The 16,728-nt window shown below is 41.3% G+C and overlaps 1 protein-coding gene and 1 long non-coding RNA gene across 7 annotated transcripts in view; both read right to left on the reverse strand.

Annotated features, from left to right (window-relative positions):
- The window catches only part of LOC109520762 (BTB/POZ domain-containing protein 10-like), a 21,032-nt gene extending 10,792 nt beyond the window's left edge, over window positions 1-10,240 (reverse strand). The window contains exons 1-4 of one of the 6 annotated variants that reach the window (XM_019878227.1): window positions 10,076-10,240; window positions 2,923-3,167; window positions 1,621-1,942; window positions 1,252-1,354 (exon numbers count right to left, since the gene is read on the reverse strand). In XM_019878227.1, the coding sequence (XP_019733786.1) occupies window positions 1,252-1,354; window positions 1,621-1,942; window positions 2,923-3,106 (609 nt within the window). In that variant the 5' untranslated portion in view covers window positions 3,107-3,167; window positions 10,076-10,240. Of the gene's footprint in view, window positions 1-1,251; window positions 1,355-1,620; window positions 1,943-2,922; window positions 3,168-8,134; window positions 8,569-10,075 lie in introns of those variants that run through there. The other 5 variants (XM_019878226.1, XM_019878229.1, XM_019878228.1 and 2 more) reach the window with 5 other exon arrangements.
- Window positions 10,241-11,013: 773 nt separating this feature from the next.
- Window positions 11,014-11,656, reverse strand: LOC109520712 (uncharacterized). Its single transcript, XR_002169224.1, has 3 exons — window positions 11,509-11,656; window positions 11,217-11,318; window positions 11,014-11,108 (listed from the first exon to the last, which is right to left on the reverse strand). It is a non-coding gene; the product is annotated as an uncharacterized LOC109520712 (long non-coding RNA).
- Between the last annotated feature and the right edge of the window lie 5,072 nt (window positions 11,657-16,728).

The raw sequence follows: 16,728 nt of genomic DNA on the forward strand, positions 1-16,728 counted from the left end.
GGAAAGACGCAAATCTACGAAACTTTAAAAAACAAGGCATCGATTCAACTCCTGATGACAAGCCACCATCCAGCGAGGAAGCAATGCAAATGGCAACAAAAATCCGTCAGTATGCACAAGAATTACCAGACATCGGTGATCAACGGGACAGTTACTTGCAACTAGCAACAAAACTGTATGACACACAGGCAAACATTGTCATAAACCAAAGAATGCATCCAACAAAACAATCCAAAATAGACACATTTTTTTCCCAAGACAGAAAAAAAATAAACATTAAAATACTGTCAGTATTTTACTGTTGTGATTTTTTTGGGATACACCTGTATTGCAGTTTTTGTTATGTAAACAATTTTTGGACAGTATATTTTTGTATTTTATTGATTGTGTTGTTACACGTGCATTTTGTCAACATACTTGCAGGTTCATAAAGGACATGTACCATGCTCATTTCCCAAATGAGGAATTTCTGTTATCAGGACAAATTGGACAGCGCAAACACGAGTCCGCACTAGAGAATATTTACTGTATTGTATTGTTTTGGAATGATGAACAGTGCTAATTTACAGCACTGTGATTTAAGGGTCTGGTTTATTTATTTTTATTATCGTTCAGTATTGTTCAGTACTTGTATTGCTCAGGAAAGTGTTCTTACTGTTTTTGATATGTTAACTCAAGCACTCTTTATGTATCCGATTTGGAGATTTACAAAAAAAGCCTAAACAGTCATATTCCCCCTGGTGGTCTTAGGCATGTCTTACCCTACCTCGGCAGAGGCTCTGTCGAACCCCTAAGACCGATTCACCGAACCCAGGTTAAGAACCACTGATTTCGAGACTATTTGTGCTCGCTGTTTTCAACCAGTTTGAGCAATTTGACCAATGTTTTTTCTTTTAGTGGTACGGGCAAAACGAGTTAGAGAGCTGGAGCTGCTGAAACAAGCCAGGGCTCTCGAAGCAAAATTGATCAAAGAATTAAAAAATAAATAAAAATAAAAAACTGACCGATGTGTCGAACTATTTGAAACAGAGGCATATAAATGTCGCACCCTTATGGTTCATGTATTTGCATTTAAGATGTCATAAAAGCTCCTGTAAGTGTAATGCAACAGTAGATAATCACTAAATTAATAAAACAGGAAAGAGGAGGAACACGAGTTTGAAAGGGATAATGGTCATAGGAACAGTGAAAAAAGGACAGCAAGGAAATGCATCAAGAAGACAAAGTGTGAAACTGTCAGGCAGTTCTTACCAAAATCGCTCGAAAGACAGTGGAGCTGATACCATCGGCTACCTCAAATTCTCCTTTTTCGTTGGGCCTCGTGAAATTGTTGTCCCGCCCTGAACCAAACATCCTGAAAACAGATGAAAATATTTGTGACTTTACCCACCTGGAAAAAATTTTTGGGTACTCCTCTGTTGACGAACGAAAAACCCACAATGGCCACTTCAATAACATCAAAAAGAACTAATAATTGGCCATTTAACACAGGTCCAGCAAAAGATCCCCAAATAAACATGATCTACTGTACCTCGGACAACCGTCCTGTTTCATAAATGACTACCATAGCGTTGAATTCAAGTTTCTCAAGTGTGAGACAGTTCACGTCTTTGTTTTTACCTGCCGAGCATGGTGTTGGGTTGAGCGGTGAAGATGGCCGGATCCACCACAAATCTTGTATTGTCCACAATAAGAGTCACTCGCTCTCCGACTCGCAGACCGCCACGCTGGAACTCTTTACTGCTGAGGTCATACACATAGATCATATCACATGGTCCTTTGCCAAGGGTCTTGGGGTGGTGGTCACCAAGAGCAGTACCAAAGGACCGAGGCGGGTGTCCCGCAAACAGAGCTCCCCCTACGTTTGAACAGGGAAGCGAAACCCGGGGGGGACGTGGACTGGAGGATCTGGAGGATGAGCCGCCGTCACCACGTTCTCGGTCTGAGGGGAAAGAATTGCAGAAGGATTTTGCCAACTTGTTTGTTTTGTGTAATACATTTCCAACAAGTATGGTGGGACCTGGAAATACATTTGGACTTTGAGTTCTTACATCACAACAGATACCTTACGCATATCCTTATCAGGTTTCAGCTAGACTAAAGTAAAGTTGTCAAATTTGAGGTATGACATGCATGTGGAGACGTTCGTTCATTCTGCCTCACCGCCTCTGCTGGCTAAGCCTCGAAACTATCAACTGTATCAGCTGTCACTTTGAAAAAAGTGGGAACGACATTTTCCCCCACCGACCATGACCGCTTCAAAGTTCTGACTAGTCAAGAATTAGTTCTTGATACTTCATGATAACAAAAAAAAAAAATCACGATGTGTTGAAAACAAGTTGTGAGAAAGAACTCCCAAATTAGGACTGAAGGGCAAAACAAAAGTGTCATTTTGTGTACCCAGAAAGATCGCTCACATTTCATCTTTCTTGCACGATATGATCCTCACGTTGCCGTTCATATTATTGGATGCAACTAGACACTACTCAGAACTGCCCATTTGAGGGCAACCAGAACGACAATATGACCCATGATGAAAATGAGCTTGACTGCGTTAAAAAGAAAAATGGGATGCGTACTAAAGAACCTGTCCTGGCTAATCAATATAATGTTAAAGTGAGCTGTGTTTTGTCTTCAGCCCTTTTACGCCGCATACTGAAGCTCGGATTTTTTTCAGACTAAATTCTTACTTATTTGTTTAACAATACAATGGAATGGGATCTTGGAAGAAAAATTATTGCATATCAAATCGCAATTGCAATATTGAAGGTGAAAAAAAAAAATGGCATTTGGATAATTTTTCAAAATCATTCAGCCCAAATACACAAGAAGTATAATCAGGGTGTATCGCGGTGTGTTGAACTGCACTACTTGATTGAAACGCGGATTTTAAAATGGAGCTCTTCTTTCTGCTCTCCTCACCATGCTGCCGAGTGGGCGACGTTACATTCCGGATGCAGGGCGTCAGCTGGCTCTCTCCTCTCTCGTGTGACGAATCACGAGAACGGTCACTGGAGCGCCGCCGCTGCTGCTCCCAGTAGTATTCACCTGCTCCCCTGACCCCACCGCTGGCGTCACTGGGGGCAGCAGCCCCGTAGAGACTCATGGTCCCGGCCCACCTGTGCTGATGCTGTTCCTCGCAGTCCAACACTGACACACCACACTGCCTGTTACAAAGAAAGCAAAACATGCAGATCTAAACAGAGGTCCATTTTTGAAAGTGTTGTGTGGCCATGATGGTCTGCCTGCACTTCGTCTGGCCACCCATGGAGCGCACCTGCTTCCCCTGCCTACCTGGTGTCACATCTGATCACATTTAACACTTGGGTGGAGAAGGTACACTGGGGTGGTGAGGATGTTTATTGCATCGTTTCCTTTCAAAGACAAGGCACGTGGCATGAAAATTAACGCTGAGGCAAATCTTTTTTTGGTCGTTTTTATCGTCACTCTATAGCTGCCCAGCTTCACGTATGACTGGCATGTTGGAAATTTTCTTGTTTGAGTTTTGGGCTCAACATTTAACAATTTTAAACGCAACTGATAATTTTGCATACATCCTTTACTGCACCAAAGTCTTGGGCCGCCAAAAGATTTGTTGTTTTAGCAATGTTATCAGGAACACATACACGTGTGGACAAAATTGTCGGGGCCCCACTCTTAACTCATTCACATTCTTAACTCAAGTTTTCAAGTACAGTCAATATAAAATGAGGAGCTGGGATTAAATATGTGGCATCTGAAAAGATCTAAATACGTCTTTGGGAGTGAATGAGTTGTTAATGAAACACCAACAATAAAAATAATGATAAAACAATAATAATGAATTCATCATTATCATCATAAATAAATAAATATATAACTTAAAAGTGATCATAAAAAATGTTGTGGATATTAACCAACTGAAAGCTTTTGAATTGTGGGACAAGATCATTATATTCAAAAACAAAGTCATGGAATAGGCCCGGAGAAAATCGATAGTACCTTTAATATGTTGTTTCACAACCTTTTGAGGCAATGACTGCAATAAATTCATTTTTGTAATTTCCAGTGAGAGTTGTGCACCCTCTCCGGAGACGTTTTGGCAAACGGTTGTCTTAAGTTTGAAGAGCACTTTTCTCCATGTGGCATGTTTCAGCTCCTTCCATAGATGTTCAGTGGGATTTACATCAGGGCTGAGAAAAGGCCACTTCAGAATAGTCCAATGTTTTGCTCTTAGCCCTACTTGGATGCTTTTAGTTAAGTTTTGGCTCATTATCCTGTGGCGAGCTTTCTGACACGAACAGCACGTTTCTTTCAAGAACACATTAATAGTCTTGAAATGTCATTTTATCCTGTACAGATACAAGGCACCCAGTGAAGAGCAAAGCGCCCCCAGAATGTAACAGAGCCTCATCAATGTTTCATTGTAGGGATAGTGTTCTTTTCTTGGCATGCTTCATTTTTGAGTCTGTGAACACAGAGTTGACGTGCCTTGCCGGAAAGATGCAGTTTTGCCTCATCTGTCCGTAGGCCATCTCTCAGAAGCTTGGTGGCTTGTCAACATGCAGTTAGGCTTTTTTTTTTTTTGTTTTTGTTCCATGATTTATTTTCAACAGCTGTGTCCTCCTTGGTCGTCTCCCATGAGTCTACTTTGGCTCAAACAACAATGGATGGTGCAATCTAACACTGACCTTTGAGTTCCCCTTTCATTTCCTTGGAAGTTGCTCTGGGCTCTTTTGTTACCATCTTATCTGTCTCTTCCATTGGTCACCCATTTCCCTGCTACGGCCATGTACAGGGAGGTTGGTACAGTCCAGTGGATCTCAAATTTCTGAGTAATATATGTCACTGTAGTCACAGGAACATCAAGCTGCTTGGAGACAGTCTTGTAGCCTTTACCTTTAATGTGTGTGTCTATATTTCCTTTCTAATCTCCTGAGACGATTCACTACACATTCTTTAGTCCATTGTCAGTTTCGTACAAACCATGTCACCAAACCTCAGATTGACGACTTGTCACAGATGTATTGACGATTGGTGACTCGTAATCAAAAAACCAATTATTATCGGCACCTTAATTCAGATTTACGGTCTTCATTTCATCACTAATGCCCCAACTGCATCACTGGAAGTTGTTAGCGGTCAGCAGTCTGGAATTGCAGCTTGCAATCAGAGGTGTTGCGCTATATCTTTTATCGTTATGGTTTTTATCATTATTATTCTTCGCATTGAGAGTTTGTTTCATATACAATTCACTGAGGGCACGGAAAGAATGGGAATCTGGATTGCCGGGAGAAGCATTTTAAAAAAGTACACTTGAGCTATGATTGTTAACATGCTGCAAAAGTGCATCCCGCATCACGTCTCTACTAAGGCAGGCGGTGATTTGCTTTTCACAAACCCAGAAACTTTTGCATGTACTTTATTTTTCTGTTTCGTTAATCTTAGGGGCCCGTTATGAGTATTGCTCGTCAGGGCATGCGTGTGTAAGCGCGTCCGTATGCGCGCATGTGCGGTAACAGGTCGATCACGGAGGTTGGGTGATCGAAAAGTAGATCTTTGGTCAAAAAGGGTTGGGCACCTCTGGTATACAACATGCAGAGGGATGCATTTCTGGTGATTTTTCTTGACTTTGATCACGATATACAGTATTATTGAGAAGCCCTATATCAACAGCATTTTCGAATTAACACACTTTAACACAATGTCAAACATATTCTGTATAATCAAAACCCTAGTTTGATGTTCTATTCCAGAAAGAGTTCTGGTGTGCACACATTTTGCTGAAATATTGCTTGGAATTATTTTGGAAGCTGTATTTTAAAAAAACAACAATCAATGCTGACGTGAGGATTGTTGAGAATAAAATCACCTTCTTATTCACAAAGAAAGCATTGTATAGCAACGTCAACCAGGCTTTTGTTCTGTTTTTCTGGGACACTTGAAGGTCTGGCCTCATATGAACTTGGTGGGATAATTCTGACTTCCTAGCATCCACCTCAAATGCAGCATTAATTGGGCACATAAAAATTAACTACAAAAAACTCAATGTAAAATCTGAATGTGATTATGGATGGATTATTCCATGTGTAAATACAGTATGTTACAATTTATAGGGATAGAGATCATATTTGACAAATCAATTAGTGATTGTGAGAATGCCGTCGGTTGCGTGGAGTTGGTGCAAAATGTACGACAGCACATGTACCGTCGATTCAGTCTCCAGTGCTGTCTAACGACATCAGATTTGGGAAATGGAGCTGTATCCACGCAGACCTCCGCCAGAGTACAACTCCTGCTGAATCCATCCAACCATCCATTTTCCGATCCATTTTATCATCACAAGGATCACGGTGGGTGCTGGAGGCTATCCCAGCTGTCTTCGGGCAGTAGGCGGGGGACACCCTGAACCGGTTGCCACCCAATCGCAGGGCAAACAGAGACGAACTACCATCTGCGCTTGCACTCACACCTAGGGACAATTTAGAGTGTTCAATCAACCTGCCATGCATGTTTTTGGAATGAGGGAGGAAACCAGAGTACCTGGGTAAAACCCACGCAGGCACAGGGAGAACATGCAAACTCCACACAGGGAGGCCGGAGCTGGAATTGAACCCACGACATCTGCACTGTGAGGTCGATGCGCTAACCACTGGACGACAGGGCCACCCCTCCTGCTGTATATTTTCAAATGAGCATAATAATAGTAGACTCTATTGGTAATTTCCTCCAAATGGATCCAAAAATCTACTCAAATGCATGATTTTATCAAAATATAGCCTCAATTTGAATCTGCTCAATTTTCATCTAAGCTGTTAAAACAATATATATTTAAATAGATGTTTTCTCTTGTAATTATAAGTATGTCTTTCCAGTATTTGCTAGATAAAAATCGGTACAGCACATGTGTCAAATTATGTGAGTCAGAGAGCAGGTGACTCATTTGCGCATCATGTCTCTCAAGGAAATCCAAACAGTGCAGCCCATGATACAGCATAGTGAGTTAACAATGACATTCGTGTGACATTGAAATCATCATCTTGTGTTCAAATCTTGTGTTTTCTGGTAAACAAATGGACTTTTGATTGGCTCCTGATTAGTAACGCTTGGGATATATAATGTAGTAGGTACACCTATTATATTTGTGAAATCATACAGACATAACCCCAATAAGGAGAGGGGAAATAACACATTAGGACGCATGATTAGTGTCTGTTTATATATATTCATAAATACAGATTGAAAAAAAGGTATTTGAAGCAAAGCTGCAATGTCCTTGAAGAAAGGGGTCACAACATCAGATTATGGCTCAGCAGGTAACATCGTACAGACGAGACAACCTCCTGTGTTCAAACAGAAAATGCACTCTCTACCCTCGGCAGGTTGACGTGGAATCTCAGAGGAGATTCTAGTTGCTGGCCGAAATTGGATAATCAAAACAAAAGCAGCCAAACTGGCAGACAGCCAAGCAGACAGACCAGTATGGTGAGGGGAACAAAGGAACTGAGGATGCTATCTAAATATTTCATTCAGAGAAAGCTGCTTCTGTCGTCTTCTCATTAAAAAAAAAATGCACGTGGCGCAGGAAAGGTTTCACGAATAGTCCAGTTGCTCTTAAAAAGCTTCCTATTTGAAAGCAGTCAGCACCTTTTTGTTTTAACTCAGTTCAACCTAATCTTGCTGACTAGGTCAATGGCCCCGAGCCACGTGGCTGTACGGATGTAAAGGGGAAGCTTCACAATACCACAGACGATTTAACTATGATAATGGTTCATGGTGTCATGGCTATCTATTAAAAGCAAGAGGTGAAAGACTCAGGGGGTGAGGGTGCTTATTTTAATTAACAATTATTTAGCGGCTGCTGACACAGACACAGAGGCAGAAGCAGTAGCACCCAGCAATAGACTGGAAAGGAGGGCATGTACTTCAAGAAAACATCGCTCACTACAAAGAACAACAAGATTTTTCTGACTGCATTAAATTTGTATTGATAACCATCTCGAAAGGGGTAAGAGAGTCAGACAATGCAGCAGTGCGTGTCTTGTCCCTCTGGAACAAAACTGATACAATTAAAAAAAAAAAAAAACGACAAAAGCAGAAGACGAAGCAAACAACTGGCGAAGTCCATGACAAAGCTAAAAGCAAGCAGACCTACCGGTGCCGATCAGCAGGCCAAGCGTAGACAAAGCAGCAAGGGATGAGACACGGGATGACAGCGGCACAAAAGCCTTGCGCTCCCCTGAACGAAGCGGGCTTGCAGTCAGTTTCAGCATCCTCGCTCATTACTTTCCAACTTCATCGGCATCGTTTCACAAACTCGACTTGAAGCGCTCGTGCAAAACCCACCGCCGCGTCCCACACCTTCGAACGAGTCTACATCAAGAAAATGGACAACGTGCGAGTGATTCACAGCCTCAGAAGAGAGCTTAAACTGTTCATGGCCGCGTGCAGGACTGAATCGGGGCGATGCTGCCTTCAGGTACCGCTCGTAAACGCCCACTTCTCCAAGCGTGAGAAGGCCCCTCACACCCGACCACCGCCGCTTATAGGTAAAATTGGGAACTGACCAATAGTATCGCTTGGTTTAAAAAAAAAAATCCATCACTGATGTCTACGCAGTAGGCGGGGTACATTCTGAACTGGTTGTCAGCTAATCGCAGTGCACATAAACAAACAACCATCAGCGCTCACACTCACACTGAAGAACAATTCGGAGTGTCCAATCAACCTGCCACGCATGTTTTTGCAATATGAGAGGAAACCGGAGTACCCGGAGAAAACTCATGCAAGCACGGGAGAACATGCAAACTGCACACAGGAAAGCAGGAGCCTGAATTGAACCCTGCACCTCTGCACTGTGAGGCGGACGTGCGTGGGTTTTCTCCGGGTACTCCGGTTTCCTCCCACATTCCAAAAACATGCATGGCAGGCTGATTGAACACTCTAGATCAGGGGTGTCAAACTCGGGTCCTGGAGGGCCGCTGTCCTGCATGTTTTCCCAAGTCTCCCTGTTGCAACACACCTGATTCAAATGATCAGATCATCAGCAAGCTCTGCGGAAGCCTGACATTGAACCTGTTCATTTGGATCAGCTGTGGACCCGAGTTTGACACCCCTGCTCTAGATTGTCCCTAGGTGTGAGTGTGAGCGCGGATGGTTGTTTGTCTCTGTGTGTCCTGCGATTCGCTGGCAACCGGTTCAGGGTGTCCCCCACCTACTGCCCGAAGACAGCTGGGATAGGCTCCAGCACGCCCGCGATCCTTGTGAGGATAAGCGGATCGGAAAATGGATGGATGGATAATAGTAGATTGACTGTGTATAAAATCACTTTGTACATTAAGCATTGAGGACAGAGTTCACTTGTTAATATCCATCCATCCATTTTCTCATCTGCTTATCCTCACAAGTGCCACAGACTCGCAGGCATGGTGGAGCCTATCCCAGCTGTGTTTGAGTAGTAGGCGGGATACACCCTGAACTGGTTGCCAGCTAATCGGAGGGCACACATAGACAAACAACCACCCACCCTCACAATATCACCTATGGACAATTTATTGTGTTCCATTAACCTGCCATTCATGTTTTGGGAGTGTGGGAGAAAACCGGAGTACCCAGAGAAACCCAGATATGGAGGCACGGCGAGGCAAACTCGACACAGGAAGGCCAGAATCGAACCCGACACCTCTGCACTGTAATCCAGAGGTGCTAATCAGTCTACACCGTGCCGCCCATTTGTAAGTGGTGGAAACAAAAAGGCAAGGCTGATGACCCCCCCCCCCCTCCACACTCACTCTCTCTCTCTCTCTCTCTCTCTCTCTCTCTCTCTCTCTCTCTCTCTCTCTCTCTTTTCATCAGTACATATCATCAGTAGGATTTATTTAGTTTGCAGCTGAAACAATATCCACGAGGAGATGTAAGAGAGTAGCAACTTGTCTGGCTCTAATCTCTGAAGACAATACCGTCTCTACGTATTTCTGCTTCATCGTTTAAACTCTTTTCAGAGGATGCAACACTTTTGGTGAGTAAGTCAGCCTTAACTGCTCGGACATCTTAAATTGTGAACGTGATCTTGGGTAAAACGTCTAATTTTCTTTACCTTCCCGTGTGAATTCCAGAACTGAAGTTTCATTCCGGGCCAGAAACCACCAATTTGCCCTCTGCTCAATAAACAAAATTAATTCTTCTTTCATTACACACTTTTAAGACAGACAGCAAGGAGCTGCAGTTGCTTGCGGCTTGTTTGTTGTGGTTGCTTGCAGCTGACTTCTCGCGAGACACGGCGGACGAATCATGACTTAAGACGTCATGTGATGTACTCTTTCGCTCCCGCCCCTTTTTTCTGTTGCGCTCTAACGAACAAAATAAAAGATTGTACTGTAATGCAATTCTTTTAAATAAATCTTCCGTAGCTATGAAACAAAAATCCACCAAGCGCATACGACACGATACAATAAAACATAGATACTTTACAATTATAAAATAAATACATACACAGCAGCACAAGTCATTATGCTGAAACGAAAGATTAGATTTATGTTGACATCAATCTCCAAGTGAAATAATCAATATTTTCAACAAGTGCAATGAAAATACGTGCATATAATTTTATTGACAATATAACATTGTTGGTCCAACTCTCGTCTTTCCCATTCGCAAATAAATAGATTTAAAAAACAGAAGAATAAAGTGCCTACTCGAGTCTTTGCCCGCCATTGTACAAATACACACTTATTAAATAACAATTTAATAAATACAACTACAAATTAACACGAGAATATACATTTCGAAAAATAACATCTTCTAGAAAAAAGAAGGAATAGAGTAGAAAAACAAACTGGAATTGTTGCAGTACATGTCCGATAGGCTATCGTCATGTGAAACCCTCAGGCTCACGTTGTGTGGAGTTAAGTAGATTCTCAAATATTTTTAAGGCTTCCTGGAGTTCCTCTGTTGTCAAGCCGCTCAGTTCGGGAAACAATCTCCTCCTCGCCCGACCCACCTCCCATCGGCTGTGGCCCGGGGCGGTATGGATACCCCGGAGCCTCAACTGCAGCCAGTCGCGGCGCTCCTGCACCTGTCTGCGTTCCCCGAGGTTGTGCATGAGCTGGACCTCACTCACTGTCCGTTTACTAGACAACATGTATGTTGTATTTTTAGTACTGGTCGTACATTTAGAAAGAATGGCAGTTTTAAAGCGACTGCCGTTTGATTTTTTTACACCGTATGAGGGGTTTTACCTGAGAGGGCGCCCCCCTGTCACAATGAAGAGGTGCAAAATGCACAGAGACATAAAGAGGACTTGACATTGAAAACTTCTCATGATGAACTCACTTGATAACCTGTGGAAAAGATAATGTCACAAATCACCATACATCAACTCCAATTTACTGTATTAGAAAACATGTCTTTGTTTCTTAAATATTGAGGGTGACTCACTATATAGTTCTAAAATATATTTATGGGTGAAAAGTTGACACGTATAGGTCTATTGTGAATTCCAGTTTATTAGACAGAATTAGTTCAACATACCTGCTGTGGCCTATCCTGAGTCTTAAACGTATCAATCAAGTACCATCATAGTTCAATTGTACTTGGTTTGATGGCGTCTATCAATGATGATATAAGCACTGCACTGGAGTTCCTTTTATAGCCAGTTGGGCCAGCCATTGATGACTTGCCGTCATTAGCGCTGATGATGTCACACCACTGGTGGTGGCTGGAGAAGAATGACAACACCTCCTTTTCGCTTTGGGCTTTCACCATCCTCATACCAAACCAAAATACCTAAACACACACACACAGCCACACACACATCAAAGATACCAACTCTTTGGGACCAAAATTCCAATCCTTTATCGAAATGCATGCATTTCACAGACAAACATCCAACTGAGTCCTTCTGAAAAGACAATTTGTGGTGATTTTCATGGCGCAAAGTATGAATGCATTTTTTTTTTGTTTGTCATCAAACAAAGCCTTAAAGAAACTTCAGCACTAATGTTGAAAGTGCTTCCTTTTCTTCCACGTGGACTTGCCATTTCAATTTGTTCACACCTGACCTTTTCATCTAACTCTTAACCTTCCACAAAACAATAGTTGCCACATGTGGATGGATTTATTACTGCCTCTGACCATTAGCAAGTCTCCTTGGTTACATTGAGTCCTTACTCAAGAATTAACATTGTTTGAAGAGTTTGCGTCCCAAAAAGGAGCTTTTACACTGATCTGACGTCAGAGGAAAATGTCCTGAATGAAAGAGTATGTAGATGTTTGCTGGTGGCGTCAGTGGGTATTCCTGTGGATCGTCACTCTCTTTGTTAGTAATGTGTGTGTGTGTGTGTGTGTGTGTGTGTGTGTGTGTGTGTGTGAGTGAGGGAGCGGGGGAGGGGGGCAAGGACATATTGTGGAACCAATTGAGATACTTTCAGCTCTTGTTGAACAGCACAAATATCATAAGTTATTTTCACATTTACCTCAAATCCATCATATTCCCAATTCCAATTTATTGACAACGCAGATTTAACCAACAGTTATGGTCAAATTATCATCATGCTGTATTACAAATCCAAATTGCAAATGTCCCCAGTGTGGGACAAATAAAGGTTATCTAATCTTATCTTATCTTACCATCATTCCCTCGCCAAATAACATTAAAGTTATTTTTCTTTTTATTTGTTGAATAACAGAAGTTATATTGATGTCTATGATAAATAGTTAAATAAATGCTGTGAATATAGGATCCTGCTGTTGTTTTAAACAACCGTTGCATCTTTAAGCTGCAAAATATTTTCTTTTGTCATTTCAAGCTAAAAGACATCAAATAAATAATCACTCCAAATCTGGCCAGGGAATGAGAAGTCTTGGTCTTAACTTTACAAACTCTGTGTGTACAAATACGTGGCAGTAAATTCCCAGACCAATCAACGTTGCCATGGTAGAACAGAGAAACAATTCCACAGCTGTCAATGTCGTTGCTGTTTGTTGAATGTGTTAGAAATAGAAATTCAATGGTGAATGTAAAGATAGCCGCACAAGTCAGTGTGTAATGGAAAAACAATATTTTCATTCAGGGTATGAACGAAACATTACAAACCACTGTAAATCGTACATTTTATTTGCTGCTTTTTTTTTGCGGGGGATAAAACAAGATAAGATAAGTTAAGATAAGATAAGATAAGAAAACCTTTATTCGTCTCACAATAGAGAAATTCACAATTTACAGCGGCAAAATTTGGAGGGAAGAAAGTAGAAAAACATGAAGGGGGGTGAGTGGCTCCATTTTATTTACCAACTTGAGCATCTGTCAATTGGGATTTTGTGCTAAACTGTCTTACTGCCCTCAGTTTTCAGCAAGCATCTCAAGGATGACAGATGTATACATAAATTTTTTTAAAAGAAATGAGGGAAGCCCCCCCACAACGTATTTTGCTCATATACATATATTAGGTAACCACCAGGGTATGGGTTTTCTAAATTTAGTTGGAGCTGTGAATGGCAATGCCATGAGACGAAGGCTTTCTTGACACGTAACCCCTATATCTGTTTTTTTAGATTATATCAATCATAATAAAAGGATCTTTCAATTACTTGGTGAATTGGAAAATGAAAAATCCCACTTTGTTCATCATTCTGGCATACAAGTATGAGGAAAACGGTACTGGTAATTGAAGAAATTATCGAATATAGAAACAAATTATATATTCATGTTGATGGTGTTTTCAAACATTGACCTCGTGAGTTTCTTACATTTAAAGTTTTTTTTGAAAGTCTTTTTGACATGTGTGTATTGCCAGTTGCTTTGATTAATTAAGGTTCCGCCAGTGCTTTATTCACGCTTCTTGATTTTGCTATAAAGTGAGTGGTCAATGATTAAAGTGTTTATATAGCAACCTTTCAAGGTTTATGGTGAACGTGGGCCTTGAAAAAAGGTTGACCTCCATTTGCCTTCCTGTGATATTATTACAGACCACAGTGTCGGCCTGTTTGCATGACACACGCTAAACATTTTGACCCCTGGCCTGAGCTTGGGATTCAGAACTTTGCCGCTCTCATTACCTCATGCTGCCTCAATGAGTGGTATGTAGAAGCAACAAGGTGTGTGGGAATTTAACATGGGTTGCCGCAGTCAGGGAGGTGGGGTGGGGGATATCCCACAGCGGCACAAAAACGGCAACTCTACCAGGAGGGCAACGGATACAAATGGGGCCTGGTAAACACAATTATTTATTGAATTAGTGAAGCAATCAACGGTGTAATCGCTAATATCTTGGGACATCACCATCAACCTAGCGTTCGCAGCCATCCAAGTCAAGTGCATCATTTAGCCAGTAGCGGAGTAGGCTCTTGGCAGCTGCTCCAAAGTATGATAGGCAGAGTAATATTTGCATACATAATTCCAATACAACTAGAATTTTTGTCAGACAATTTCATAATTATATCATGACTTCATTCAGGACTGATGCAAACCAGTCAGAACATAACAATGAAACCTACAGCAAAAAAAGAAAGCAAGATGAAAAACTAAATGTCAGTTTACAACTTGCCAAACACAGATTAAAATTTTTGGACATTTGACCGAAAAGTGCTCAGCAACAAGTCTATGAAGTTAGAAGGAAAGTATAGTTGTACATAAATAGGGGAACTTCTATTTTAGGTGATGTGTTTGACTTTTATAGCAGATGACAAGATGTTCTTGGACGGGTGCCAGGGAAGATCAATAACACTGAACAGATGCTGCCCATCTCATATAAGTCAAGTGGAAGGAATGTGTAGTTGCACTCATGTCTAAATGATGATTGAGTGTGTGCACTGCTCAGAGAATCAATTCCAGATGTTTACCGGTACCAATATGTAAATACAGTAGTTTAAACATTACATTATTGTACATATACACAATTGTCTTTGTAGTATATTCAATTGAACATAGGTTGAAAAGGATTTGCAAAGCATTGTATTTTGTTTTTAAATTTTACACAGCGTCCCAACTTCAGTGGAATTGAAGTTTGTGAAAGAAGCTTCTACTTTTCACTTCAGGTTAGGAACCACATGCTCTCAATGTCTTTCCTTCCCCTTCTGGATTACGATGATTTACTCTACATTAGAGGGTGACATGATGGTAGGTGGTCTGCTCATTTTAAATGTTAGTCATTGTACATTCCATTGCCATGATGATCATCTGACCTTTTGTACTTGATTTTCATAGCATGACTAGAGTAGCTCAACTGCAATGGGGGAAAATTGGTCACATTTTCATATCTGTATACCCAATTAGAGTCTGCATTAGTATTTCTCTTTTTCTCTCTGACACACTAATAGAAATCCTTAAACTGTGAATGGTACTAGATACATTAGTGAGCAGCATACTATAAGTCAATTTGCATTTCAACACATCACATATAAAAATGTACTATATGCATCTCTCACAAGATATTAAAACTGACGATGAGTGCAGTGAGTGACTCTTGTGAATGGCAGGATTTACCATACAAGGTGAAGGGTCACATTTAATGGTGAGTGAGCTCATGTGCATCACAGGCTGCAGGGGGTTGAATCACTCCTACTTTTCCTGGAACTGCACTGTCTTCTCCTTCCTCCAAAGGCAACCCACTGTTGTTTCACTTGACACCAGACACAATGTAAGACCATTGCCACAGGCTAAAAACCTCACCTTGGCAGGCACATAGTTTTGGAATTTACAGAAGACTGATTTTTTTTTATTGTAATTCTTTTGATTTAGAAATTTTTTTCAAACATCAACTAATTTTTAAAAATCCAATCTTGAGAGGAGAACGTGTCAGTGTTGAAATACACAATTAATGAAGTAGACATTTGAGTATTTGCAATGAATCTCCTGTTAAATTCCAGGCATTTAATGGGAAAGTCTTCCCAGTGTTCCCAGGCAAACACACAGTTGATTAAGTCATTCACTATGTATTTAAGTACATACCTGTACCTCGGGGTGTCTATGAACAAGAGATGCAGTTGGACCACACCTTTCTGTCGTTATGATTTTTCTCATCCACTGTTCCATCCTAATTAGCACTATGCTCCAACATGACCGTCAAAAGCTACGTTTGACAAATTGTTTAATGTACTTACAATGTGGCCAATTACAAACAAAAACTGCATACTTAAGAGAGAGAGAGTCAGATAGAATGAAAGAGAGAGAAAGAGACAGAGAGAGACAGAGCGAGAGAGAGAGATGCATGTGAGGGGCCCATCACTAACCTACCAGCCTGTACTGTCTTTGGTATGCCATTCCTACATTCTTGGAGTGCACAAGACGGGCAACCAAAAAACAAAAAAAAAAAAAACCCACACTAACAAAGCACAACACTCTTTTGAGCTTGGCCTATCCAGTACTTACATTGAAGAATGTCTTTGCGACACTGTCTTCAATGTCTCTCTCCAAATATTGTCTCTCTTGACTTGACTCTTTGTCACTCGTTCCTGTCAAAGACACCAACTGCCCGATTCTCAACGACGCAAGCCGACAGTTGCCTTCGTTCGGCTCACAAATCAAGCCTGAGAAGTGACACCAGACACACTGCAATGAATACACCTGATGTCAGTGGCCACTGGTGGAATGTTCGCCATGGGAGACGCTATTAATAAATAAACAAATAAACACACACACACACACACACACACACACACACACACACACACACACACACACACACACACACACACATCTCTCCAAATTCTACACACAACATCCCACAATGACAATGTGCATTTTTTTTTTTG

Source organism: Hippocampus comes, unplaced genomic scaffold, assembly GCF_001891065.2.
Source record: "Hippocampus comes isolate QL1 unplaced genomic scaffold, H_comes_QL1_v1.1 scaffold37, whole genome shotgun sequence".
NCBI lineage: Eukaryota > Metazoa > Chordata > Actinopteri > Syngnathiformes > Syngnathidae > Hippocampus > Hippocampus comes.